This window comes from Simochromis diagramma, unplaced genomic scaffold (genome assembly GCF_900408965.1).
Source record: "Simochromis diagramma unplaced genomic scaffold, fSimDia1.1 OVJJ01000583.1, whole genome shotgun sequence".
Lineage (NCBI taxonomy): Eukaryota > Metazoa > Chordata > Actinopteri > Cichliformes > Cichlidae > Simochromis > Simochromis diagramma.
The window spans coordinates 1448904-1476070 of NW_024387285.1; the positions used below are offsets into that span (position 1 = coordinate 1448904).

General features: G+C 41.2%; 1 protein-coding gene across 3 annotated transcripts in view; it reads right to left on the reverse strand.

The window, feature by feature from the left end:
* Positions 1 to 27167, reverse strand: part of LOC120716096 (protein unc-13 homolog B-like) — a 158082-nt gene that overhangs the window by 78939 nt on the left and 51976 nt on the right. For 2 of the 3 annotated variants that reach the window (XM_040003445.1, XM_040003444.1), the window contains 2 exons: positions 26970 to 27162; positions 10280 to 24979 (listed from right to left, as the gene is read on the reverse strand). In XM_040003445.1, coding sequence (XP_039859379.1) covers positions 16474 to 24979; positions 26970 to 27162 — 8699 coding nt within the window. In that variant the 3' untranslated portion in view covers positions 10280 to 16473. Of the gene's footprint in view, positions 1 to 7044; positions 7133 to 7654; positions 7943 to 10279; positions 24980 to 26969; positions 27163 to 27167 lie in introns of those variants that run through there. The other variant, XM_040003447.1, reaches the window with a different exon arrangement.

Sequence of the window (27167 nt, forward strand, 5' to 3'; positions counted from 1 at the left end):
CTTTGTTCCGGCTTTATGTTTTCCCTGCAAGTCTGCTGGTTTTAGCTTTTACTCAAACCTGGGTTCTTGTTTACTAGTTGTTACAAAAAACTGAAGACTTTATGATCAAATTTTCCTGGACAGAAATAAAATATACATAACAAAACTGATGCAGCAAAAGCATTTACAGTCGATGCATCTGACACTAGAGATTCTCTGACATACAGAGCTGCAGCACATACTGCTGGCTGTCTGGCGACTTGATTCTGTAGAAAAAGAACCGAATATTAATCTTGCACGTTGTCCCTACTCATTACGTACCGAGTGCAGCATGATGCTGTTGAAAACATCCGCTTGTGATCATATTTTTCCCAGATCATCAATAAAATCAGATTAACAATTTTAATGGACAGTTTGTGTTCCGGCGTGAGTCATAAAGTCAACAAAGAGCTGAAAAAAGCTCAACTTGATTTATTTCATCATGCAGAAATTCATCCTAATCATAAACAAGTGTTGGAAGGTCGTGTTTCCATAGAAATGCGACATTGTTGCCATGCTACAATGCTTGCGAGAGTGATAAAATACTATTTTTGTCCTTAATGGCATAACTGCTGTCCAGTGTCCTGCAGATATCTTCAGAGATAAAGACCATCTGAAAAAATAGTTTATGTTTTTTTAAACAATGCTAGCATATCTATACAAACTTCTAATCTGAGACGACACACACCAAGTACAAATGATAATAAATGACTATAATATATAACTATATCTCAATTAAGTTTTACATCAGTGTGGATAAGTTGCTTCCTGATGAAGATGGATGGGTGGAGTAAGTGTTGTTGGAAAAGTCAGCTTTACAAACTGAATTTAAAAGGATGTATTATACTTTTTATTCTTCTAACTCCCTTCTGATTGGCTGCCCCTTGTAAACATAAGGCTTGAACAGCAGGTCGGTGAGGCCTACCTGCCAGAGCTGCGTACCTGAAATCACCATAATAAGAGTTTACAAAGAGAAAAACCAGGATCCCAATATTTGCAGCATTGACTTTTTCATACACTGACGTACTTATTTAAATTGCTGATGGTCGCCTAACTATGACAGAAAATGAAAAAAAAAACACAATAAGTCCACTTTAAATAACAATATTGTAACTGACAGTACATACACACATAAGTATGAGTACCTGAAGTGCACTGTTACTACCCTTATGGTGTACTTGTCAAAACCGTCAAAAAGATGTCCACCTTTCCCCTTGACATGTCACTATCTGGGCTTTGCAGTGGAAAAAGAGGGACAAACAACAGTCAATCAGTAGGGAGTGATCCACTGCATGTGTTATGAAGCCATTACATATTTATGGATGATAAATTGTTGGTTTCATTGAATATTTCCCAAACTGTGGGGCAAAGAACCAAAGCAGGTAAAAATATGGAGTGCAGCTCCACTAACAAAGGTTAGCAGTCTTTATTTTCACAACCTGGGTCCTATTTTATTATTAATATTTGATAACAAATGAATTCTTTGTCGGCTTCTTTGTTTGAGTGCATGACAGAAAACAGAAGTGTTTAGTACTGAGAGCATCTCGGAAGAAAATGTGGCAGCTAGATATGCTGTCAACATGAAAAATACCAGCCATAATTCTGCTATGTGCACAGTTTCCCACGACCAGTTAGGAACACTGTACTCTCCAAATTCAAGCAATGCACAACTACAAAGAGTAACATAATAAAGTAAATGTATCTAAACTGAGACATGGCGAATGAACTAACACCAGCAATTACATCTGGAAATATACGCAGCTTAGCAGTGTTTAGGAAAAGGCTACAATTTTGGCAGATTTCTGTTTTCAGGGTTAGCACCTGATGGTTCAGCCAATACCCTTCAACGCATTCAGAGGCAACTCTCATTTTCTAAGATGCTCTGTGCACAGTTGATGCTGCCTCTTTGCATCCCATTTCCATCCAACATCTCAGTTTTCTTTCCTATTCTGACTTAATCAACGTCAAATCTCTTGTCACTGACGTCTTCTCCGTCTGTCCTGGGGTCGTACCACTGACCCCCTCACCTCTGGATTTCCACGTGTGGACGTGAAAGTGGTGAGGTCTCAGAATAGAGATGTGCCACCAACATATGTATTTTTACAGCAATGATCCTAACTGACAGCTCCTCCTCTCGTCATGTAGACTACAGTTCCAATAATATCTGGTGATTTGATGGTCAACATCTGTGATGCATAAGATTACATCATAGATGTGTTCTGACATATTGCCTTACAGTGAGATACAGTTATTAGCTGCTATGACCAGTGAAAGAATTGATTGCAGTTTGTTCAGCCGTCAAATCTTTTCTTCGATATCAAACAGGATTTCTAGCTAAAAACTGAACATTTAGAAGCTACATTTAATCTCCAAACAGAACTCCCAAGAACACACGCTAATGAGCATCAACTAGCAGCACAATACTTGTGTAATTGGTCACGAAAGGTGAAGGATCTGATGTGCTTTCTCCTCTCGGTTTTGCAAAAGATCAAAGGTGGCATTTAAAGAAACGATCTCTTGTTGATAAGCCGCTCGGGACTGGATGAACTAATTATTCTCTATGATCTGTCCTCGAGTGGCTTGCAAAGGCAGCAAAGGCTTCACCTGTACAGTAGGAGGTGAAGAACTTTTATTCTGTTTGCACCAAACACAAATGAAACAGACGACTGGAAAAGCAGGTCCCAAAAAATATATCTCACAAAGGGAGGAGAATATTAATACCTTCAAAGCTTTTCCACTGGAGCTTTGACACTGTTTGTGTACTTATAGATTAAGTACTTGTCGCACCTCAGAAAAAAAAAAAAAACGCGTGGAACCGCCTTAAAGTCTCTAAAATGCTGAAAGAAGAAAATTATGAACAAAAATATTAATCCAACTGTGGGATTGTTAACTATTCTAATTCGGTTCTATTAGGTCTCTGAAGAGCCTTGAGCCAATCCTCATGTTTAAAATCCTTCATGTTATAGTAAATACAAAAAGCTGAGATGACAGAGGTTCATTCATATCTTTAATACCCCATCAACCATTTTATCCAAGTTGCTCTCAGAGTTCAGGTGTATTTGTGATTCCTTTCTAAACGTGGAAAGAAAGGCAGGTCCTTTAGCGACTAGACTTCTTTCCTGTGGAATCAGCCTAAGCTCACCTATTCTCTTGGTGAGCTTTCATTCTGAAATGCATTGAGCGCCACGCTTTTCAGTGTCTAAGGTAGTCTGATAGGGTTCAATAGTTCTCCGCATCTGAAACAGGCACAGACAAAAGTGAAATGATGGTGTCAACACTGACATAAGACATGTAACAGATATGTCTGAGAAGGCTTTTTTGCCTTTATCTAAAATAAAATGTGAGTGAGAATGTGTTAGTTTAATCTTAGAGCCGACAGGTCATTTAGAACCATGTGTTCAAATATATTAATTTAAAATGAACTTGTCTGTTTTCCTGTAGTGTGTGCCTTGCCCCTGTGCTCTCTCCTTCTGAGTCTCCCGGCTCCAAAGCTGTATGTTCCTGTTCTGCAGCGACCTGCTCCAATGTGCACATATTTAGTTTGTTTCTTCTTTACTTTGTTTGCGTTTCCCTCACTTCAGCCATGGAGACAGATGGCTGCCCTCCCTGAATCTGGCTCTGTTGGAGGTGTCCTCATGTTAAAACGGAATTAGTTCTCTCCAGTATTGTCAGGTGTTGTTGGATTTCTCCCTGTGATATTTTTAAGTTTTTGCCTCAGAGTCTAAAGTACCCACAGTTGACTGATGTTATTGCAAACTAAGAGTATGAATATATATGAATAAAACTGAATTTAACCTATTCAGTAACCTCTGCAATAATGTCTCATTGAAACCCTGTGACAGTAACAACCTCCACATTAAACCTAATATAATATTGTAGGGTGTCATTCCCATGCTAGCTGAATCTAGTTTAAAACTGGCACTTGGTGGGTCATTAATCTAAATTCATGAGATAAGAAACATAACAATGGAATTTAAAAACTAGTTATGACTAAAATGTCTGCTGCTGGCATCAGAAGAAGGTGAAGAGAGGAAAAAAGGGGGGGAAAGACTAAAACAAACCCATGATTCAAAGAAATATTACAAAAGTGGCAAAGGACCTCTAATCTATGAGGACAACTTGAAGGTTTCTTCAGATAGAAAGCACTCGAGGTGACTGTGAGCTACAAATATGTCAGTTCAAAGAGAAATTCATGCAGCGGGGCACTAAACGAAGAACTAAATGGAACCATGAACCATTTCTTGTTCTTTTTCTGACATTTTCAATAGCTCTTTAACTTTCAATGCCAAACTAGAACCACTAATTCCAAGTAAACACGCACCTGTAGTTGTAATAGTTCAATGTCGCACTGAACTCACTTAACAAAGCAGCCACTTTGTGTAAGGTCCCAAATTTACCTCCTAAGAAGTGCCGTCAAAAGACAGATTTGATTCATGAACGAGCGCTGATGAGCTTTATTATTTAAGGAGACAGAGTCACAGATGGGAGATGAGATAATTTAACATAAACTTAATGGCTCCTGATGGAAACGTCTCACTTCTGTCAGCCTCCTGCCAGGTAGGTCAGTAAGTTAACTGGGATTCTGTGTTTTGCTCAAGGGCTCTCCTCTCAGCACGGGGCCGTGAACCCACTCGCACCCCCGCATTAAGCCAAAGTGAACTAAGCTTGTGGCATTTAAGAGGCCCAAGAAACAAATCAGAAATGAGAATGTGAAATAACCCAAAGAACAATGAACACAAAAGCAGATCTCAGATGTGACTGTTTATGAGTGTAGATACTTATTTCCCATCTAGGGACAAAACTATGGACACCACAAACTAACTGTTAGGGTTAAGACTGTGCTGTAGAGTCCACACGTATATAGAACATGCATTTATTCATTAGTATAAAGGAGGGACAATGGACTGATTGCTATACTGTCAAAAAAAATTACAGGAACACTTTTTAACACGTCTGAGAGTACAACAACAAATCAAATACATTTCTGGGACGTTGATCTGAGCAAGTAGCAGAGGGAAGTGTTGATCTGTTTTTATTAAATTAACAACACCAGCAGCAGAGGGCCAACGATGAGTCGACTCCCAGAACAGAAATGATTTTGCAGGTGGACATTTTTCCCCTTCTCATCTTTTCTGTCTGTTTTTCACTAGTTTTGAGGGTCAGTGTCACTACTGGTAGTGGCACAGGTAGTCCAAGAAGGTGGCCTGATGTCATGTAGTTAGCCCTGTGTTCACTGCCCAGCACCTTGGAGCTTGACTGGTATTGCCAGCACCAGAAATGGAAAAGAACCCTGAATATGTGTGACAAACATGAAGGGGTCTGAAAGGCAGTCTTACACTGCCTGTAACATTGTTCAGTATGACTGGTTTGTTGCTGGGGCAGGGGGGCATATCCATGGACCACAGCCTTCTGTAGGGTAGGACACATCTTCATCTCAGCCATATATTTCCTGATACCATTGTTCATATTTTGCACTCTTCCTATTGTAGAGCACTTAATGATATATGGACTGTGTTAACGTTTATTTAGTCTTGCTGCCCGATCAACCAATTTATTAAGATCACACAGCCTCACGGATTCTCTCATTACATACTGGAGGTTACAGGACGTAGAGAGCAGCTGAATGCAAACACAAACAAATTGAGATGATTATCACTTCAGGTGCTCATCAAATTTTCAGGCTTCATTAACTGGTAAGTGAATGGTAAACAGACTGGTTCCTATATAGCACTTTTCTACTCTGAGCACTCAAAGCACTTTCCACAACTTGCCTCATTCAACCATTCAGACCCATTCATACAAGCACCTTTCTATGCAAGTGCTTTCTATCTACCATGCACGCACATTCATACACTGATGGATGCATCGGAGCAACATGGGCTTTCTAAATCTAAGCAGGTTGTTTTCTATGTATGTTTTAACCACATTGATTTTTCATGTAATCTATAAATAAAAATAGTCAAATTGTCATTGTAAAGCAGCCACATTCACTGTGTTCACATGCTTTTAGGTCACGAAGTGTAAACAATATGAATATTACAAAGCAAAAGCTCAGAGTGTTTAGACAACAGCTGTTTCCAACTTATGTTTAATTTACCTGAGTTATTATGAGAATCACTGGTAATAACTAACTTTTCTAACTAATCTAACAAAGTCACCTGATGTGCAGTAGAACTAAAAGACACGATAGTGATAGTGAACATAAACTAGAAATATATCCTACTAATTAAGCCTATGCCTGTGATAAAATATTTTCTTTGTGTGTGTGTGTGTGTGTGTGTGTGTGTGTGTGTGTGTGTGTGTGTGTGTGTGTGTGTGTACTTGCAGAAAAATTACGAGGCTACAATGTCGTCCTTAGTCTAAAGTCTGATTTGATATGTACAAAACTATATTCCCTATTAGTTGCTTTATTCAAAAATTGATTTTATTGCTGCAGTTATATTCTCCGGGGTTTATGTCTCTGCACAGCCTAAAATGTACTTCTTAGCATACAGTGATTTGAGGCAAAATGACAAACAGGCCAGAAATGACATTTGCAGTACTCAGACCCCAGTCGACCGCAAACCACCCTCAGGTGTTTGGTACTATAATAATGAATCTTTTTAACTTGCAGTACCATATCTTGGAACTAAAACCTTTCTGCAACAGCAGAAGTGATAGCTAGATTTGAAGAAGCCAGTGAAGAAAAGGAGTTTCCCAGATCAAAGCAGAAATCCTTAAGGAGCGCAAAATTGGTGCAAATTGCTGTGGCATGACTTGAAACTCAACCAACCCAGAGCAGTAAAGAGGGAGAGAAAGCATCATTACATGAAAGAAAGTGGAGAGAGAGAGAGGGGGGAACAGGAAATGTCAATGTGTCTGTATCTGTGTTTGGGATTTGGCTGTTTTGTATTTCTTGTGCTCTCTAGGGTTGAACCTCTACTAAATACAATGAACTGATTCTAAAATGTATGCAAGGCATGCAATATGTTTTTGTAGTGAGTGTGTAAGAGCAGCGTATAGAGGCAGGAGAAAGAGTCTTCCTACCTCGTGCAGTTTCACTCTCACTTTGTTGTAGGCTTTCAGCCAGCGAACTTTGGACGGAGAGCAGGGTGGAGGGCCATCTACGAAGAAACTGAGGACCAAGAAGAGATCAGCTTTTGGACACATAGACAAGACCGAAATCAATCAACATAAAATTAAATGTCTTCTTGGCTAAATCTGGTCAGCCAGTCATATATTTCGTTTAAAAATAATCCCTGAAAATTTGGCTGTTTTTATTCTGGCTGAACTGGTCTCAATTTAGCCCAGTTTGAGCATCGTTTTTGGACACTATGTAGTCGTAATACAGATCCAGCAATCCCATCCAGCAGAACTCATTGAAGACAATGCTGCCAGATATATTGGCTGTCTGAAAGATGAAAGGACATCTAGAAAAGTCATAGCTGTAAAGGGTTAGGGTTTGCCTCTGGAAAAGTCTTCTTTTCAACAAGTATTTATTGGGTAGGTTGTCGTCACTACTTTGTTACTAAAAGCCAATAATTCCTACTGGTATCTCACAAACTAAATGCTGTGTACAGTGATGGATATTTTGGTTAGGATTACCAGCTCAATTGCTTTAAATATTTTTAAAAATGACAATGCAAGACCCACATACCCATTTGTCTGCCTCTTGTTATCGCAGTTGTCCAAGGTTGGTTTAGGAAGGATGTCTGAAGAGTCCTTTAAATCTTTCTTAGAACCAGGCTCTGGCAGTGCATGCACGTCCTTTTCAGCATCGTCCTCTTCTTCCTTGTTCCAGTTGGACTGCTGGTTTTGGAGAGGAGGGCGAGGCTTACTGGGGTGGTAGGACTCTACATGTCGGCGCTCTTCAGGCTCAGAGCTCAGCTGAGAGCTGACTGGGCTGAGGTTGCCTGACGAATCAAAGTGGCTGCTGTCTGGAGGGCTGTAGACAGCAACATCACAATTTAGAATACGGAGGTGATTTAGACAGAAAAATAGTATAAACATCCAGGTTTTATTCCAAAATCAATATGGAAATCTGCAATTTACAAAATGGTAGTAAGGAACTGATTGATTGTGGACATTTTATTTGCTTTAATACTGAAAAAAAGTTCAGTTTGCAATGGCAGACATGATTTTGGAATGAAACATTAAAGGATCAAAGCGGAATATAAGGGTCAAAGGATACTCTTTATCATATCACAAAGAATATCACACACAACAAGGAAAACTAAGAGGGTTCAGGAAGATAAGTTGATTAAATACATTTCTGTAATAGTCAGGTCAAGAGAGGTTCCACCAGGATTGCAAAGTTGATGGTCATGACTATGTGACTATCTGCCATCACTGGAAACTTCGTGCATTTTTGGTTGATGTGTCATTTTTACTAATTTTGCAGTCTGCTTCTCCTTGTTCTGCATGTTGCTATCTTTTCTGACACCACCACTCGTTAAAAATTGTGCACAACTTTTAAGAGCATGTGCAAGTTTAAAGCAATGTTGGCATGTTAGTAAAGAAAAAGTTAACCTGTTTAAGTAATAGGGATAAAACTGATAAATCTCATAAGTCATCGACTCAAGGGCTGGAAGACTGAGACTCCTGGCTCTGTGCTTTAACTTGCACGATTTACTTTCTGTTGGGTGTAGGCCAAACCACTTCTCCTTGCTCCTTTTATTCCAGAGTCCAGCCTGCCTCTACAGTGTACGCTGTAATGCCATGATAAATCTATCAGTTTGATTCATATAAACAAATTGGCTAAGGCTTGGAAATAATTCAGAGAACTGCAGGGGACAGAGGAAGGTGGGGCTTTTTAACCACCTCACCAGTGGAATGTAATAAATAAGAGCCGCCGGTTTCGTCATTCATTTTGCTTCCATCACTGTCACAAAAGCTATTACTGAGGTGGTGTAAGCACAAAATAGCTGCAGTACATTTACACTTGATGGTTAGCACTTTCTAAACATGTTATCATTTCCTGTGCCTCGATCATGTCAGATATCTGATAACTGGTTTCCATGTATGGCTATGGAGCCATACAAGAGTTGCAGAATGAGAATGGGACTGGAGTGTCCTAATGAAAACTAATTAGGGAAAAGGGGGAAAAATGGGAAAAGAAAAGCGGGAAAAGGGCTGAACATTTATCTATGCTAGCATGATAAATGAAGAATGCCATTTATCATGTACATTGCACTAGCCTTTTCATAGCTTCCTTCGTTAACTGTTCCTTTGGTTGATCCATTTCCAGTTCTGCATGCACGACATCAGGTGCGTTTACTTCACTCTTATCTAACTCACATGGGGTGACCATTAACTGAGGTGTATCCAAACTTTCTATTTGGGAAACTGAGTGCGAAGGAACACCAGACAGAGGTGACTGTGCTAAGCTGTCACAGCTTCCTGTTTTTGAAGTTTCTGTTGGTCCTTCTGTATCACTGCCATCTTCACTTTCAGTTTCTCCAGAACCTGGGGAAGGTTTATCAGGTTCTGGATCCTCACATTCAGTAGGTTTTGGAGTTTCAGACTGAGGCTCTACGCTGACCACAGGAGGGGTGGATTCAGGTCTGGGAGAGTCAGAGTTACCAAACATTGAGGTAAGTTTCATGCCGAACACAGATGAAACAGATGCTTCCTCCTTTCCAGTTGACTTTTCATCATGGAAAATACCAGCTGAAAGGCTTTTAAAACCAGAAAATAGACCACCATCAGTTTGTTGTGTCTGAGGTGCCTTTGAAGCAGTGGCTGGAGATGTTGAGGTGGAGAAAAGGGATCCAATCGATGATGTACCTTCAGCAGCTACAGACAAAAAGCCTAATTTTGGGGCAGTGAGACCTGGAATTTCAAAGATGCCCTTGTTTTCTGGAGCTGTGGGTGGTGCTGCTTTGTCAGACACTGCAGTAACTGGCCCTTCTGAATGCTCTACATGTTCATCATCCCCTGATTGTTTCTCAGTAGTTTGAATAATAGATTCAGTGGGAGAATTTCCTTCTGCTTCCGTTTCTTTTTGTTCCGTCTCCTCCACCAAACCTTTTTCAGGAATTTCAGATTCTGTGCTCTTGACATGTCCATCTTCAGATAAAGGTATCTCTGGTTTTTCAGTGATTGCACAGTCTGTCACACTAGCAGAAAGCTCATCAGGTCCACACTGTGTACCAGACTGTTGAGTTTCCTCAGGTTTTGTTGCCTCGGGACCTTTGAACATACCAAGTAAGTCACTTGTAAGAGATTCTGAAGCAATACTACTTGGAAGGCCAAAAAATGAGCTTTTCTGTTGTTGCTGTTGCTGTTGTGGTGGTGGCTGACGAGGCGCAGGTGATGAACCAAAAAGTGAGGCAGCTGAACTTGAAAAAAATCCACCAACAGTTGGTGATTTACTTTGTGTATTTGGGGCAGAGAACATAGACATAAACCCAGAAAATGGAGCTGGTTCAGGTGGCTTTTGTGGCCCTGGCTGTCTTGGACCAGCCATTCTTGGCCCACTCATTCGTGGTGCTCCCATTCGCGGCCCACCCATTCTTGGTACTCCCATTCTTTGGACTTGTGGACCAAGAGGCCTGGTCATACCCGGCCTAGGTTGTTGTTGTGGTGGAGGAGTTGAAGGAGCAAGAGGTGGAATTGAGTTGGTACCAATGGTTTTTTCTTCATTTGTTGAAGAGGCCACTCCTGCCAAAGGTGAACTTTCAGATACCTTTTCTGCAGGTTCTGTAGTAGCATGCTCTAATTCTGCCTCAGTTAGTTCCTTTAAAGTCACATCTGGTGAGACAATGAAGTCTGCCAAAGGTGTACTTTCACAGACTTTATCTCCAGGTTCTGTAATAGCATGCTCTAATTTTGCCTCAGTTATTTCTTTTATTGTCTCACTAGATGCGATTTTTGAGTCTTCTTGGACAGCTTTTTCAGAATCTGAAACTGCAGTAACTACAGACTCTGCAGTAACTGTTTCTGGTTTTTGTACCACAGAATCAACTACATTGGTATGTTCAGTGGATTTTTCCTCATCTGTCATTACCTTTTGTTCATCAGCAACTTTTTCCAGCTCACTAGTTAATTTTTCTATAACTGCCTTTACTGTATTTTCTTCACTAGTATCTTCTGAAGTGTGCTCAGTTGATTCTTCTATTTCCAGAACAGCTTTTTGTTCAAAGCTGTCAACTTTCAAAGGCTCTTCAGTTAGTTTTTCTACATCTGCAACTACTGTCTTTTTTTCTGCAGCAACTTTCAAAGCCTCCTCAGATGTTTTTTCTATACCTGTAATACTAGCTTCATCTGCATCAGCAACCTTCAGTAGCTCCTCGCTTGGTTTTTCAATCTCTGAAATTGCTAGCTCTGCATTAGTAACAGCCTTATCTTCAACTTTATTTGAACTTGGGTTCTTGTCGGTAGACTCACTAGAAACTTGCAATTCCATTTGCATAGTGTCATTTTTCTCTGAAAGACTTTTGATATCAGCTGTCTCTGCTTCGTCACCTGTGGACTTACTTTCGTCTCTCAAGCTATCAAGTTCTGATTCTGCAAATTTTCTCTCAACATCTACGCTGTCTTTTATCTCTTTATTTTCTTTTTCAGTTTCTGACTCTGCCTGACAAACTTGTTTTTCAGCCTCCACAAGTGTCTCTTTAGAAGTCGTGACATGAGTGTCCACAGTGGAAGCTTTAACCGTGTCTGATGCGTTTTCATCAAAGGGCAATTTCTGTTGTATTGTGGTTTTATTTTCTATATCTCGATCTGTCGAGGGAACAGACATTTTAGTAACATTTTGATCGATGTCTGCAGTTGAGTCTTTGACATCTTGGCATGCCTGTTCTATTTGAGATTCCATCCGAATTGACGATGTAGAAAGAAGCTCTGGGGATATAATTTTTTTGTTCTCAACACAGTCACTCCTTTCTTGTTCTGAGTCATCCTTTGTGCCTTGAGGTTTCACTTGTTCTGAGGCAATTTCCTCCTTATCTGATGATACAGAAAGAGGCTCTGGAGAGACACTTTTTATCTTCTCAACGTGGTCATTCTTTCCTTCTTCCAAGTTATCCTTTGTGTCTGGAGGTTTGACTAGTTCTGAAACAATCTCTTCCTTTACAAAAGCAGTTGTTTCTTGTTCGGGTTTGGTTTCCTCCAAGAAAGACATCCCAAAAAGACCAAACCCAGTTTTAGATTTGTTACTATCAGAACTCCCACCAAGTGAAAACACAGAGGAAACTTTGAAACCTTCTGATTCAGGGTGGTTTAGAAACTGGTAATTGTGCTTCTGATGCTTGTTGGCTTTGTCCACCAAACATCGAAAACAGTCCTTTTCCTGTTATCTCTGAACTGCTGGGTCTTGGTGGTGTAACAGTTGGCCCAGGTGGGCGTACTCTAGGACTAGTTTGAGACTGGGCACCAAGACCACCAAACTTTGAAAACAAACCTGCTCCAGGGGTTTCTTTATTTGTAGTAGAACCAGGGAGTATGCCACCAAATATAGAAGATCCAGTAGAAGGTGCCCTTGGTGTAGCACTACCCATAGGTTGACCTCTGGGACTGGGTGGTTGCTGAGGTGCAGATGAACCAAACATGGAAAACAGACCCTTTCCTGGAGGTTCTTTGGGTGGAGGACCTCTAGGTCGCACACTTCCAACAGTTGGACCTCTTGGAGCAGGTGATGCTTGACTACTGGCTCCACCAAACATGGAGAATAAACCTTTTCCCTGTGGCTCTTGTGGCGTTGGTGTTGTTTCTTTGGATCCAGGTGAAGATGGGGTACTTGACCCACCAAACATTGAAAGCAATCCTGTCCCAGGAGCGTCTTTGGCAGATGAGCCAGGAAGAATACCACCAAGTAATGATATACCAGGGGAGGAAGTCTGCTGTGAGTTTGGAGTAGAGCCACTAAATAAAGAAAATAATCCTTTATCTGCTTGTTCATCCTCAGGTTGATCAACCTTGCCAGCAGAACTGTCCTCCTTGGAAACTATTATTTCCTCTGTGAGAGGTTTGACAGGACTGGGCTTAGGTTCAGACAAGGAGACATCCTTTTGAGTTTCATCATAAAGTGGTTGGACTTTTTCAGGCAATTTTGCATCTGAGACTGAAGGTAATTCTTCTGGTGACACATTTTCATGTGACTGTACTCCTTCAGACAGTACGATTTCTGAAGATGTGCTCTCCCTCTTATTAGCTAGAGCGTCAAGTGTTTCAGGAGCATTGGAGGATTTTATTACTGAAGTTGTATTGCCAATCTGGCCAGCCAGATCACCGAGTTGTTCAACCACATCAAGTGTTGTATTGTCTGGAACTGATAATTTTGCATCCTTGGAAGTCAGTTCAGTTTGTGGCTCGTTGGCTTCAGTACTCTCTGATATTCCTTCAGCTCTAGAGAGCACATCATCTGTAGTTGAACATTTTTCAGTCATGATGTGCTGTGAGTCTCTCTCTGCAAGAGTACTACTTTCTGCAGTCAGTATAAGTGGCATTTCTGGTGAAGAGGTCTTGATTTGTTCTAATTCAGTGGATAGCTCTGTGCTACATATTTCTGTAGCTCTAGCCTCCTTAGATATCTCAGACTCTGAAACAGAATAATCAGGTAAAGAATCTTTACATTCTGCATCGGGAGCAGTTTCTTTAGAAACACTGGCCTCTGGGATTTCAGGCGTGCTACATTCACTAAACTCATGCTCATTTGTCTCTTCTTCTGGTGAACTTGCTGCCGAGACAAAAATATGGGGCAGCCTGATATAAGGTTTTGGGTCACCTGGTTCAATTTGTGTCTCAGGTATTTCAGAGCCAATGCCAATGTAAATTGACTTTTGATGTTGACTTTTATCCTGTGATCCATTAGACAAAGAATTTTCACCACACTCAGTATTGCCATCGGAAGACTCTGTGGCTACCGTTTGTTTGGAATGCTCTAGAATCTCATGCATAGATATGTCTGATTCTGGTACAAACATTTTATCCGTGATGACAGAACCCTCTTTGCCACCTGCTTCTGATGTAACTTCTGACGGTGTTTGCGAAGGTTCTGCTGAACTGTCAAACCTCAGAATTCCCTTGGGTGGCATGGTATCTGATGGCTTTGTTAGTACCTTTTCAGGAAAAGGCCTTTCTTTATCTTGTTTTTCTCTCTCTGGGATTGCATTTAGCATTGGCGGTGGTTGCTGATATTCTTGAGAAAGAGATGAAGGCAAACCATGTACTGGCAACTCACTGATGTTGGAAACCATAGGCAGTATCACTGGTGACGTTTCAGAGCTTATATCACTTAAAATGGAATCGTTGTTTCTGTGTTCCGATTTGCTTATTAGTGATTGGGTCGGATCCAGCTCTGTCCGTAGGGCTGCAGATTGATCCTTTGTTGATTCAGATGAAAAGGAAGAAGTTACTTTATCTTTAACCACCACTGATCTAGAGTCTTCAAAAGATTTTGTTTGTGTAACTGGATAGGTAATTTCTTTCCTGTTTGATGTGTCATTATTTTCACTGGTCAATCTAGAACCAAAGTTAGCTTGGTCAGTAACAGGCAGAGAACTTGACACAATAAGACTTTGTGAGCTTAAAGCAGTTTTTTCTTGAAGCCCAGCAGGGGTTACTGGGGGGGTGGTCTGTTTAATATCAGCTGTCATCTGTGTTCCAGTAAATTCCGTCCTTTGGTCCTCGGTTGTAGACATAAGCTGGTGGGACGGAGCAGCAGCTGGCATTGTACTGGCAGATGGTTGCGATCCAGCACCGCTGAATAATGAAATCAAACCCTTAACAGAGGTAGACCTTGCTGCTGTCACAGATACCTCTGGTTGTTGCAATTGAGCCCCAAAGTCTTGGTTAGGAAAGCTACTCTTTAATGGTTGTGCACGCACAGGATCACATTTTGTAGACTGTTGGGATATAGATGTGCTAATGTTCAAAGATTCAGTTGGTGTGGAATATTGTTGGACAGTGACATGTGTTTGAGTTTGAGTAGACTGTTTTGATAGTTCAAGAGATCCTGTCACAGATGCTTCTGGTTGTTGCAATTCAGCCCCAAAGTTCTGGTTAGGAAAGTTGCTCTTTAATGGTTGTACAGGTACTGGATCACATTTTGTGGATGGTTGGGATACAGATGTGCTTACTTTTAAAGGTACGGTTGGTGTGGAATACTGCTTATAAGTGACAGGGGTTTGGTATTGACTAGAATGTTTTGACAGTTCAAGAGGTCCTTTTGAAAAATCTTCTGTTGCCATACTTTGTACAGGTTGCATGCCAGAAGACTGTGGAGAAGGTTCAGGTCTAGGTCTGCCATCTGGTTGCTGACTAAGTGAAAGATTATGAACATTGTGTGTGGTGGGATCATTTTGGATTGTACCATACAGTTGATGGGTAGATGCAGAAGGCAATGCATGTCCATTACTTGATACTGTTTCACTGTTTGGCAGGATTTCCTCAGTGCTCTCATAGCTGTCTACAGTTGCCTGCTTAATAAGAATTTTGGGTCTAGATAAAATGTCAAACTGAACACTTGGATCATGTCTTTCCACCTTTAAAGGTATTGGCTGAGATGTAACAATTGCTGGAGTCCAACCAGTTTTAGCACCAGAATGTTGATATTGCTGTTGCACAGCTGAATGTTGGGTTTGCTGCTGCTGAGACAGTGGATCATGTTTTTTGTAATCAACATTTGCACAACTGATCTGTTGATATGCATTGTTTAGTGAAGATCTCTTTGGTTCCTCTATAGCCTGAGGAGGCTGTGTCTTCATTTGAACAGGTACAAGAGATAACACTGAAGTAGTCAATGACTCAGAGTTTATTCCTGTTCCCAACTGCCATCTAGAATTTATTCCAGGTTGGATGGTAGAGTTTTTATCAGGTAAATATTCCCTGTATTGCAAAGGCTTCTGAATATCTTCTCTGATATCTTCAGTACTGGCTGCAGGTGTGTATGGTTGGTGACAGTAGATACCATTTTGAGATTGTGATGAAATATAAGAAGAAGAAAGATCCTTTGTATTTTGATCTCTAACAACTGTGATTTTGTTTTGAAGATCTACAGTTAGGTTCACAATACCAGCTGGTGTTTCCCTTTCTAACGGCCTTTCGGTTTTCCTTCTTTCAAACATTTCTTTTTTTGCTTTAACATTTGAAAAGTTCATGGGCTCTTCAGCTTTTGGCTCAATTTGATTACTTAAAGCACTAGGCTTTAGGCTGTCTTTTGCTGAGAAGTTCACTGGTTTATTTTGTTGCCACATGTCCTTAGAGATGGCATTTGGCCCAGAAAATACATCATTACATTGGTAGGGAAATATATTTGTGTGCAATGTCTCAGTTTTGCTGATTCTACTCAAAACTTGTCTTCCTTGTTGATTTGCAGATTGTGTCACTATAAGTGGTACACCAACAGAACCATTTCTTATCATATTTGCCTTGTTTTTGATCAGTGGCACAACTCCAGTTGACAAGGTATCAGGCACTGTTTCAGACCATTTCTCCTGTGGTTTTGGAGACATGTCTAGGTAGCTTTTGATAGAATTAGCAGGTGCAGATATTTCTTGACATCCACTTTGAACATATCCTTGTTGTATTGGCACCTGTGAGCCAGCCACTATTTGGCTGCCTTTTAGTTTGTATCTGAGATAGGTGGGTTTCCACAATTAGTGGTACACCAACAGAATCCCCTTGTGAATATGAAAAGCCTGACGGTCTTATCCTTACCAGTGATACTGGATCTGAATAGTTTACCATCGCATCTGATTTACCTGTCTTTGTTGACATATCTATTGTGCTTTTAATAGAGTTTGCTGGAGATGTAGCAGGTGATTTCATTTGGGTAATGACTGATAGCTGTGAAGTTATCTGATTTGAATGGAGAAAGGCCTCAGATTTTCTGTGCCATGGTTGTTGACACAGAATAGAACCTGAGTGATTTTGAAGCTTACTCATAGCTGTTTGCTGGGCATTTGCATTTGAACTTCTTAAGTTACCAAGAGGTACTTCAGATGGGTTATCAACAACTAATGGTATGCCAACAGAATTATTTCGTACAAATTCATGTGCACTTGGCTTGCTTCTTGTTAGTGGTAGAGCTTCAGAAAGAGTATCATTTGTTCCCACTTCTAGATGTGCCTCCTTAAATTTGGCAGAAGATTTAGAAGTCATGTCTAGTGTGGCCTTAACTGCATTGGCTGGTGCTGTGGCTTGACAGAGTGTTTTGCCAGTTTCAAGAGATTCTGTAAACTGTCCAAGAAGAGGTCGCTGCCTTGGTAATGATATCCTCCTATCACCACATGAAGTCTCCTCTTTTGTGTTAGAAGATCTTATTTGAATCGTTCCAACAGTAAGAGGAAGCTTTTTCTCAACAGGAACGGAATTAGTATACTCTATTGTTTGTTCCGTTGACTCTTGAAATTCTGCCTTATTTGACAAGTCAATGGATTCGTGACAACTGAGACTTTTGTCTGTCTTTTCAGAAGGTAATGTTTTTCTCTTTGTCAGTGGCAGTGCCTCACAGATAGGAACAGTTGGCACAACAGTTTGCTGAGTCTGCTGGGTTGTTTTCTTTTTAGACATATCTAATGTAGGTTTAATTGAGTTTGCTGGTGAAGTGTTCTTCTGATATTGCTCAGCTGTTCCATTAGACTGATAAGGAGGAGTTGTGGATATCTGTGGGCTCTGCTGCATTTGCAGGCCCACACCAACAGAGCAATTTGGTTGTGGTTCCTGAGTAGCTACTTGTTTTCTGAAAATTGGGCTTAATAGTGGTGAGGTACATACAGGTTGTGCTGATTTCATTTTTGCAGTTTGTTTAAGACCACTATTGAGGCCAGAGGCTTTACTAGAAACATCAGTAACTGAAGAGCTAACACTACTGTGAGAACTCTCTGACAATTTGGAGGTAGAAGACGGCTTGGGTGAATTGTCTGCTTCAACTTTAGTGCAGTTTGTCTCAGTCATTATATGGGTACTCTGAGAGCCTGGGAGCTTTTGGATATGAACTACAGAAGTTACATGGCTGGTTGTAACTTCTGGCCTGGACAATCTTCTCTCTGATTTCTTGTGAGGATCAGCAAGCCTGTGATCAGTCTGAGAACATGTTGGACTTTGCTGTAATGTGTTCATAGTGCCATATTCTGAATCAGGCCATTCAACTTCATCTTCCTCAGTTTGTTTGGTAAGATCTACAGCAATGGTAGTCTGGCCAGTCAAGTCAGTGTTTGCCTGGGTATCAATGGACTGTTTCTCTTTGAATCTTTTTAACTTGTACTTTGTGAAGTCAACAACTTCAATTCTCTGTGCAGACTTTACACTGTCATCGGTTGCACCTTTTTGTTTGACATTTTTGATTTGTTTCGTTGTGGCAGAACAGTCTATGACTTTATTGCATATTTGAGAGCTGGCAGTGGTTAAAAGTGATGTCCGATTTCTATTGTAAAGGTAAGCTTCACTGTATGTATCCGAGCTGTCATTTAAAATATGTAACTGGGGTGTAAGTTGCTGAGAGGATTTTTGTGGTTGATTTTGAGACAGGGAAGCACTTTCATCTGTTGCTAAAGAACTGTTCACGTTGCTAATGCTAGACATCCCAGTGACTGTGATTTGATTTGGTTGTGATAATACTCTGGGTCTCTCTGCTTGAGAGGGCTGTCTTGCAAGCCTATGTCGCTGTGGTGAAACTGAAGGTACAGTTGAGGTAGATGTCGTGGATGAAATCTTAATAGAAACTGCCTGCGATGGAGATGCTGCAGAGCTGACACCTGTACTAACAGCTGGTGGTGTCGGGAGTTTCCTTCCTGAATGCACAGGTCCTGGTATTTTTTGAGCTGATGGGCTCCCTGAAAGAATCCTTGATGTCTCTGAAACCTTGTTAGACACTGGTGGTGATGTAGCAGGTGTTGATGACTGTATTCCAGTTTTACTTGTATCAGTCTTGGAAGGCCTTTTAACAGCTTCTCCAGCAGCTGAAACTATAGAGCTTGACTTTTGTTTTGGTGGTTCTGCAAGTACATCCTCTGCAGGTGCAATCCTGATTTCAGGAATTTGGGAGTGTCTATTTGGAAAGATTTGTGTTGAACGATACCTTGGAGAATGTGCTGATGAGGTTGTATTTACATCTGCTATTGCCTGATTCTTCCAATATGGCCCTCCATGTCCACCTTTCAGTGACTTTAAAGTCATATCAGCGGCCTCTATTGGTTCCTCTTGATGGTCATGAGTAGTTTGTAATGATTCTACATTGATCTTTTTTAGCTTGTACACAGAAAAGTCTACAGGTTGTTCTGCTTGGGAAGATAGCGATTCCTGAAACATTTGAGAAAAGCTTTCCAAATTCATGTTCATTATTTTCTCACCCTTTTTGAGTGCAGAGGTTAGGTTCACAGGAGCATCAGAAAGAACTAACCCATTCTGCTGGTCACCTTGAATCCAGAAGCCTTCATTTTCAGTGTAAAAGGGGATTTTAAAACCACAAAGGGTAACTTTATCCCTTTCTTTTTGTTTCAGAATTTTAGCAATATTTTCAGTGATATTTCCTAGAGCTTGTACATCCTCCGGTGTAGCACAGGCATAGAGATGTTTACCAGCTTTGTCAGTTAAAAGAGAATAAATGTAATCCTCATCTGTATAGACATAATATCCACAGTCCCCAGCCTCAGCTGGCCACCACAGCCCTTGTTCCAATAGTAAAAGCCATTGTTGATACCACTCAGAGTCCTTAAATAGCATTTGTTCTTCTGCATCTCCTGTAATGCCTGCAGATCTGCTTAAATCCAGGGCACCACGTCTTAAATCCATTGGACCCTTTTTTGTGGCAAGTTGTTTTAAAAACTCAGTTGCTGATTTCAAATCAAAGTCTTTATCTTTTAAATGACTAACAGTAGTTTCTTCCACCATTTTGCTAAATTCCTGTCCTCTGCATTCAGTGAGCGACTGGCATCTACTTAACTGGGCCTTTGTTTTTTCCGTAGACAGATTCAGCGCACTGCCTCTAACGATCCAAGGTTTAGCATTTCCAGCAAGATTATTCAATTGGTCACAGCTACTCCAGGATTTGTTATCTCTGCAGCTCATGTCAAACAGAATAACATCTTCACCTGGCTCAAGGAAACGATTTCTGCTTTCAAAAAGCTGGGCAGCAGAATCCCTCCAAGGATGTGAGGGTACATTAAAGCCACTAATGTCCATTTCTTTAGGTTTCAAACATGTTTGATTCTCCCATTGAGGTGGTCTAACTGTAGGAGCCATATGCCCTTGGTATGTTTGGTAGCCTTCCTGGACTTGAGTTGCAAGGGATTCAGCAAGGATATAATCATTGAGTTGTTGCCACAAAAGAGCTTCAATAAGACACTGATGCTCATAGAGGTCTGGTGGAATAACACCATGCTCTGTAAAGTTGTATAAAAGATCCTTGTAACCATACTCATCTGCTGTTCCATACAAGAGACGTTGTATTTCCTCAAGATAACGTCGCGTTGGAGAAATTGTAGGATCTTGCAAGCCCTGAGAATGTGTGGCTTCTTTACAAGTCTCAACAGTGGAAGTGACTGGACTGCCACTCGTTAGAGTTGCTGTACTTGAATGGATATCCACCTTACTCTTTGGTAGTAAATGATCGAAGCAGCCTTTTTCATTTTCCTTTCCAGGAGCAGAAGTACTGTCATTGGTGCCTGTTTTTAAAATACTTGATAACAGACTAGGAGACCTGCTACTTGCGCTGGTTTTTTGTTCTTCCTTTCCAAGTTGAGGAGTAGATGGCTGCTGTGTTTTTGATGGTGATTCCTCAGTGGCACTAAAAAGGCTTTTGAGAAAACCTTTTTGAGATGTACTTTTTAAGTCCTTATCTTTATCTCCCACATCTTGGGAGGAATGCATTTCTACAGGTTTAGTTCTCTGAATCTGAGGTCGGCCCTGTCCTGTATGTGGCTGCTTTGGTTCCTGTATTTTCTGATCAGCAGGTGGGGGTGGAGACTGTTCCACAGTACCTGAAATTTTGTTTAAAATGCCAGAGAATAATCCCCCTGATTCAGACTGAGCTGGAGTTTGTCCAGGCTTATCAGATGGCTGACCTCCCTGTACAGGTTGAGGTGACGGTTGTTCCTGTGGTGCGCTGTCACCGGATGCAAGCTTAAGAAAACCTGAGAGCAAGCCTCCACTTTGACTCGGCTGCTGAGTTCCAGTTTGTTGAGAGCCTGTTTTACCAGATTGCTGCTGCTGTTGTTGCTGAGGTGATGTTTGACTGAAAAGACCAGACAAAAATCCTCCTTGCTGACCTGTTTGAGATGACTGTTGACCTACAGGTTGGCTGGGTCCAGCTAAATTTGATTTATTGCCTTGTTGAGATGCAGTCTGTGGGGTGGGCTGTTGTGGTGCATTATCACTAGCAGCCAATTTATTAAAAAGCCCTGACAATAGTCCCCCCTGTTGTAGCTCTGGTGCAGAGGCAGCACTTTGCTGAGGTATTTGGTTTTGTCTCCGGAGAGGTTGTCTGTTACCTTGTTGTGGTTGCTGTTGGTTTCTACTGACAGGTGGCTGTTGCTGAGGTGGAGGAGTGGGACCTGTTGAAAACAACCCAGAGAAAAAGCCTCCCTGTTGACTAGATGCTTGTTGAGTAACGTTAGGCCCTGGTCTTTGTGCTTGTTGCTGTTCAGGTTGACTCCCCACTGTAGACTGTGGAGTAGCTGCATCTGTAATTTTGCTAAATAATCCACTGAGCATCCCTGCAGGACTACTGGGGGGTTGCTGTGGTGGGAGTTGGTTTTGCCGTTGTAGGTTTTGCCTATTGGTGGGTTGCTGAATGGGCTGGTTCCCAGGTTTGACAGTCCGTGACTGGTTTTGTGAGTGCTGGGTTTGGTTAGCTGGAGCAGAGTCTTGAGCTCCCATTCCAAAAAGACCAGAGAGGAAGCCACCTTGCTGAGGAGGATGTTCTTGCTGGGAACCAGTTTCTGGAAATTTTAGCAAACCTCCAAACAATCCACTAGGTTGTGGTGTTGTTCCTGTTTCTGTTGGAGGTGGTTTGGGGGGTGTTTGGTCTGTCTGCTCGCTCGGTTTCTGGTCTGAGGCTGCAGGCTGTTTTAGCTGTGGGTCAGATGGAGTCCCTCCTGACAAAATCCCTGCTGACTGAGTAGGAGTCATCCCTTGGCTCAAGTTTTGATCAGATTCTTCCATTTTTGCTTTATGGTCAGCCACTTCTGGTTGTAACTCATGGCTAGCAAGATTTGGTTGAGACCCAGACACTGTGTCTGTGGCTTTTTTTAAGATCCCAGATAACAGTCCTACAGATGATGGCTGAGCAGAAGTAGGCTGTTCTTGCTTTGGAGTTGAAATTTGACTAGATTGTCCTCCTGGTAACGTGGATGAGGACTGATTCGTAGAAGCAGAGACATCAGAGGCAAATTTTAAAAATCCAGAGAACAGTCCTCCTGACTGTTGTGTGGCAGACGTTTGCTGTGTTTGGGGAGAAGACTGGGAAGGTGGTGAAAATAGACCTGAGAACAGCCCACCCTGTTGAGGCTGATTGTTTCCTCCTTCAATTTTCATTACAGAAGAATCAGAATCAGTTGATCCAAGTTTCAACAATCCAGAAAGAAATCCTTGAGTCTGTGAGGCTTCTGGTTGTGATTCATCTTGTTCCACAGATTTGGGAGGACTTTGATTTTTAGATGTCGCAGTTGATTCAGACTGAACATCTGGCTTGGACTGGGAATCTTTTTCAGATGACATTTGCTCTTGGCACAAAGGTTCTGTTTTGCAAACGGTGCCCTCTGTGATATCAGACACTATTTGTTCAGTTTGGTCAGTAGGTTTGGTTAATATCACGGTGGGAGTCATTTGTTGCTTCATGGGTTCCTTAGCTGGTTCATTTGGGGTTACTTTAAAAAGGTTTGAAAACCACCCAGTTTCTGTGTTTCCTTTGGGTAAACTTTCAAGAAGTGCTGCACGACTTGGAGAGGGTGTTCTGGTAGGGGTTGGGGTTGGACTCTTTGGTGTGGCACTGGCATCTTCACCAGATGCAAACTTAAGAATCCCTGATAGCATGCCCCCTTCTGCCTTTGGTGGGGCTGTTGTTGTGGAAATATTTTCTGAGAAAAATGGAAGTTTGAGTTTGGTACCTAAAAATGACTCATCTGCAGGCTTGGTGTCACTCTGCTGGGAACTTTCTGGAGGAGTTGTTGACATTAGTGAAGAAAGAGACTTTTTAAAAGGACTGAAAAATCCTGCTTCCTCTGAACTGCTTTCAGGTTTTGGTTCAGGTACTGGTGTAGATTTTCTTTGCTGAACATCAGGTAGTTCACCAGAGGACTCTGTCTCTGGAAGAAGCTCTACTGATCCACTAGCAGTTTCTTGGAAAAGCTCGATTGATCCACTTCCTGTATCTGACAAAAGATCAACTGATCCACTGCCAGAGCCTGTTCTCATTTCACCTGATAATTGCCGGTCTGTTTGTGATCCCTCTCTAATAGTACTCACCGTTTTGTTTACAGGCCCTTGCTGGGAGTCATTGATTGGAGCAGATGCACTTCTTTGCTCTGATGGCTGAGGTGATGGGTCTCTAGATGGTGGTGCACTAGAAAAAAGTCTCAAAGGACTAAGTCTTCCTAACATGGATTCAAAACCAGATGTAGCTTGTTTAGAACCGCTTCCTTGTGAATCTGTACTAAGTGTCGCCGTCTGACTGGCGTCAGCTTGCTGGTTGGATTCGGAAGATTGAAATGGCAAAAGAGACTGAAGGGAAAACTTTTTTTCTGATGTGGGTTCCTGAGAGGCAGGTGGAACTATAGCTACGGGTAGGGAAGTACCACCACTTTTGGGAATAAATGAAAACAGCTTTGAAATGCCTGACTCAGGTTGGGGTGATGATTGAGAGGTAGGTGGTTCTGTGGCAGTAGCACCAGAGGTTTCTGTGACTTCATTATTCGCTTTGGGGATCAAAGAGAGAAGTTTTGAAATACCAGAGTCTGCTTGGGTTGGTTGGGGAGATGAAGTTGTACCAGTAGCATCTCCCTCAGTGGCAGGCTTTGATCCTGTTATTGTACTAAACAATGAACTCATTGCATTCTTTACTCCAGCTATGCCCTGTTCAACAGCACTATCCTCCTTAATATCAGCTTTGACATCGTCATTACTACTCTCTTTAGGTTGCACAACTTTAGCATCAGTTGGCAGTGCTGGGAGTTTTCGTCTAACTGGTTTAGGCATTGATTCATAGTTGCTGATCTCCTCTTCTTTTACAGCCAAGTATTCCGACACTGAGTGAACTAAACTCTTTAGTTCATCCATTGGATCTATATATTCTTCACCTGGTTCCTTCACCGGCGACAACATAGGATCTTGTCCATGACTTGACCTCCCTTTACTTGAAAAGTCTTCTCCATAAGGCGGCATATACTTGCCAGGGTAGTAATAACTTTCATATTCATAGCAAGTATCTCCCTCAGTGAATGTCAGGTCATCCAATTCCTCCTCAGAGCCAAAGGAATACTGCATCTCATCTGAACCAACTGAGTTATACTCCCCTCTCTCCCTGATCCTTTCAGCCTCTTCCCGAGCAGCTTCCTCCTCACGAAAAGCTGCATAGTTCTCAAGTGTGTCTTCTAAAGCAGTTTTGGCCCACAGTCTAGTTTTGAAAAGTAGACTCTCTCTATCTGACAGCTGTCGTAGCTGTTTAGCAGAGGGTATTATATCAATTTCAGGAGGTGACGATTCATCCTCAAAGCTGCCGGCTTCCTTGTAGACTAACCGCACTTCTCCACTGCCGAAGGCACGCCTCCGTCTGTGTGTCCTGCCATCCAGCTCCAGCAAGTCCTCTGGGAAATGTGCATCACATTCCACTGTCTGATAGAATCTGCTGACTCTGGACTCGGATGGACTGTCACTAATTTTATAGATGATGCTTTTGTCCTCATCCTCCCACATTTTCTGCTCAGCATCCAAGTAATCGTCCAAGACACCAGAGTCAGGCACTTTGTATTTACTCTCCCAGTCCTCCACACCCATACCTGAATCAACAGGGATTATTTTTACTCCACCCTTACTGTTTGATTTCCTAAAAATAAAGTTAAAAGTACCAAGTGGGAAGCAGCAGAGGACGATGCAAAGAAAAAAGAAAGAAAAAGATATTAAGCATTAGACATGAACCAAAAGCAACAGATCATGCAGAAAAGAAAAGCACTGTAGAATACCTGTGTAGTAAAAAAGAAAACAAAAGACAAGAAATACAGACAGAGGAAAAAGTATGTGATAGTGTGCAAATTTTCATGGTCCAATTTTTTTGTCAGAAAGTTATGCTTTGACATATGTCAGTTGTGATTGAGAAGTTTTCTGTTTTCGCAAAACAAGTTGGGTATAATGGCTTTTCTCCGATTTTGGCAATACATTATATAAAAAAATATTGGTTTCCCATGGCAACACACTCTTTAAATAGAGTAAAAAATGAAACAGTGTGCATCTTATGAGCTACAACACTCATAAAAACCTTTCCTGATTTCAACCTTTACTGATCTGCCTTTCAAGGTCACCTTATTGTGCGCCTCTGGACTAGTTCCAGTGTAGCTGCCATTTATAGGTCACTCTGTGGAAGTCCTGCGATCACTATTTGCTCATGCACATTTGCATTTCCATCATAGAATTCAAACAAACATCTGTGTCAAGGGTCATTACAGGTGAGGAGAGCTGTCTACAATGTGGACGCAAAATAGCACAGTCAGGTCAGGAGGTCAGATACACAACAAAAGACATGCTAGGATTTGTGTGTGTGTGTAATTCACAGGGTTATGCACCCTCAATTTGTCCTTCATTGTGCCACTGTCAGCTTGGCTTTCTACTGTGACATGCTGAGGCATCCATGGGGAGACATTTGATGAAAACAAAATTAACTGTGGTGCTTTCATGAATGCCGCAGCAACACCATCTTCAATCATCACTGCTGTACTTGCTATAATTTCTTTCCTAGATTTTTGTCGTCTTTCCCAAATTGATATTCAAGTCAGTGGGACGCCTTTTGAGAGAGCGGTGGAGATGCATCTGAAGTCGGAGTGGTCAGAGAGAGATTTAATTGAAAGGGCTACCATTCATTTATATCAGATTTGGCTTTTGATTTTGATCTTAGGCGGTGAGGTACTCAAACATAAAAATGTTCAATCAATTAGACTTAATATACTTCAGTAAAAAAGTTTTGACAGAAGACAGTATTTTTATATATGCAGTGAGACCATAGTTCACTCAAAAAGTGCCACTTCTGCTATCAAACTGTTGCCATTTAAAACAGGAGGGTAAAACATAAGGCCCGGGGCCCAGAATTGGCTCAGCAAAAATTCAAATCTGGCCCACTTGATGTCTTTGGAAAATGTAGAGAAGGGCATAGACTTTAGACTTTTCATTACAAAAGAAATGAAATAATAAAGAATCAAATTACAGAAAAGTTCCTATTTTTCACTTCATCTACTAGTGAAATGTTTTTATTGTGCGTCCACAGTAAAACGAATAAATAAAACAGGACAATTTCTGTCTAAAGTTCTAAAAGCTTTTTCTTTATAATTACAGGATAATCTGCACAATGAGCTATTAAGAAGTTATTCTGTAATTTTACACATTAATTTCTTATAATTTAAGACCAAAAAGTTGTGCTGATGGATTTCTTTCATTAACTAAAGCAGCACATCATTTATCATGTAAAAATAAATAAATAAATGAAAAATAATTGAGATGTACTGTTAAAATCCCACATGTCAGGGATTACATGCGCACTTAAACAACTTTACCGACAGAAAAGGGACGTTTCACTGGTCCAGCCCAGTTAAGATCTAAGCCCTGTTTTAAAAACATTAAAGGATTCTTAACTATTATTAATATGAACTAAATCACTAAAACCAAAGGCACAAGGAAGAGCAGTGGATTAGTGTGAATAATTCATTTAGAATTATTTACTAGCTTTAAACTGTATTTGGAGGCAAAGAGTGACCATGAAAACATTAACCTCTAGCAGTGCTGCAGTGATGTGCTTGCTTATGAGTATTTTTAAGTGAGCATATATTTACCTGGGCCCCCTCATTTCTAGCTCATAGCTATGCACAGAGTCAGACTCCTTTGACAGTGTTTGATGTTGAACCCTGCGCATCATGGGATACTGATGCACTGAGGAATTTGTTTGGGAAGTGTTGTGGAAGGGTGGAGGTTTGTTTCCGGTTTCACTGTCCCAGTCGTCCACTGCACTGTCATGGTCATCAAAAGCTGGG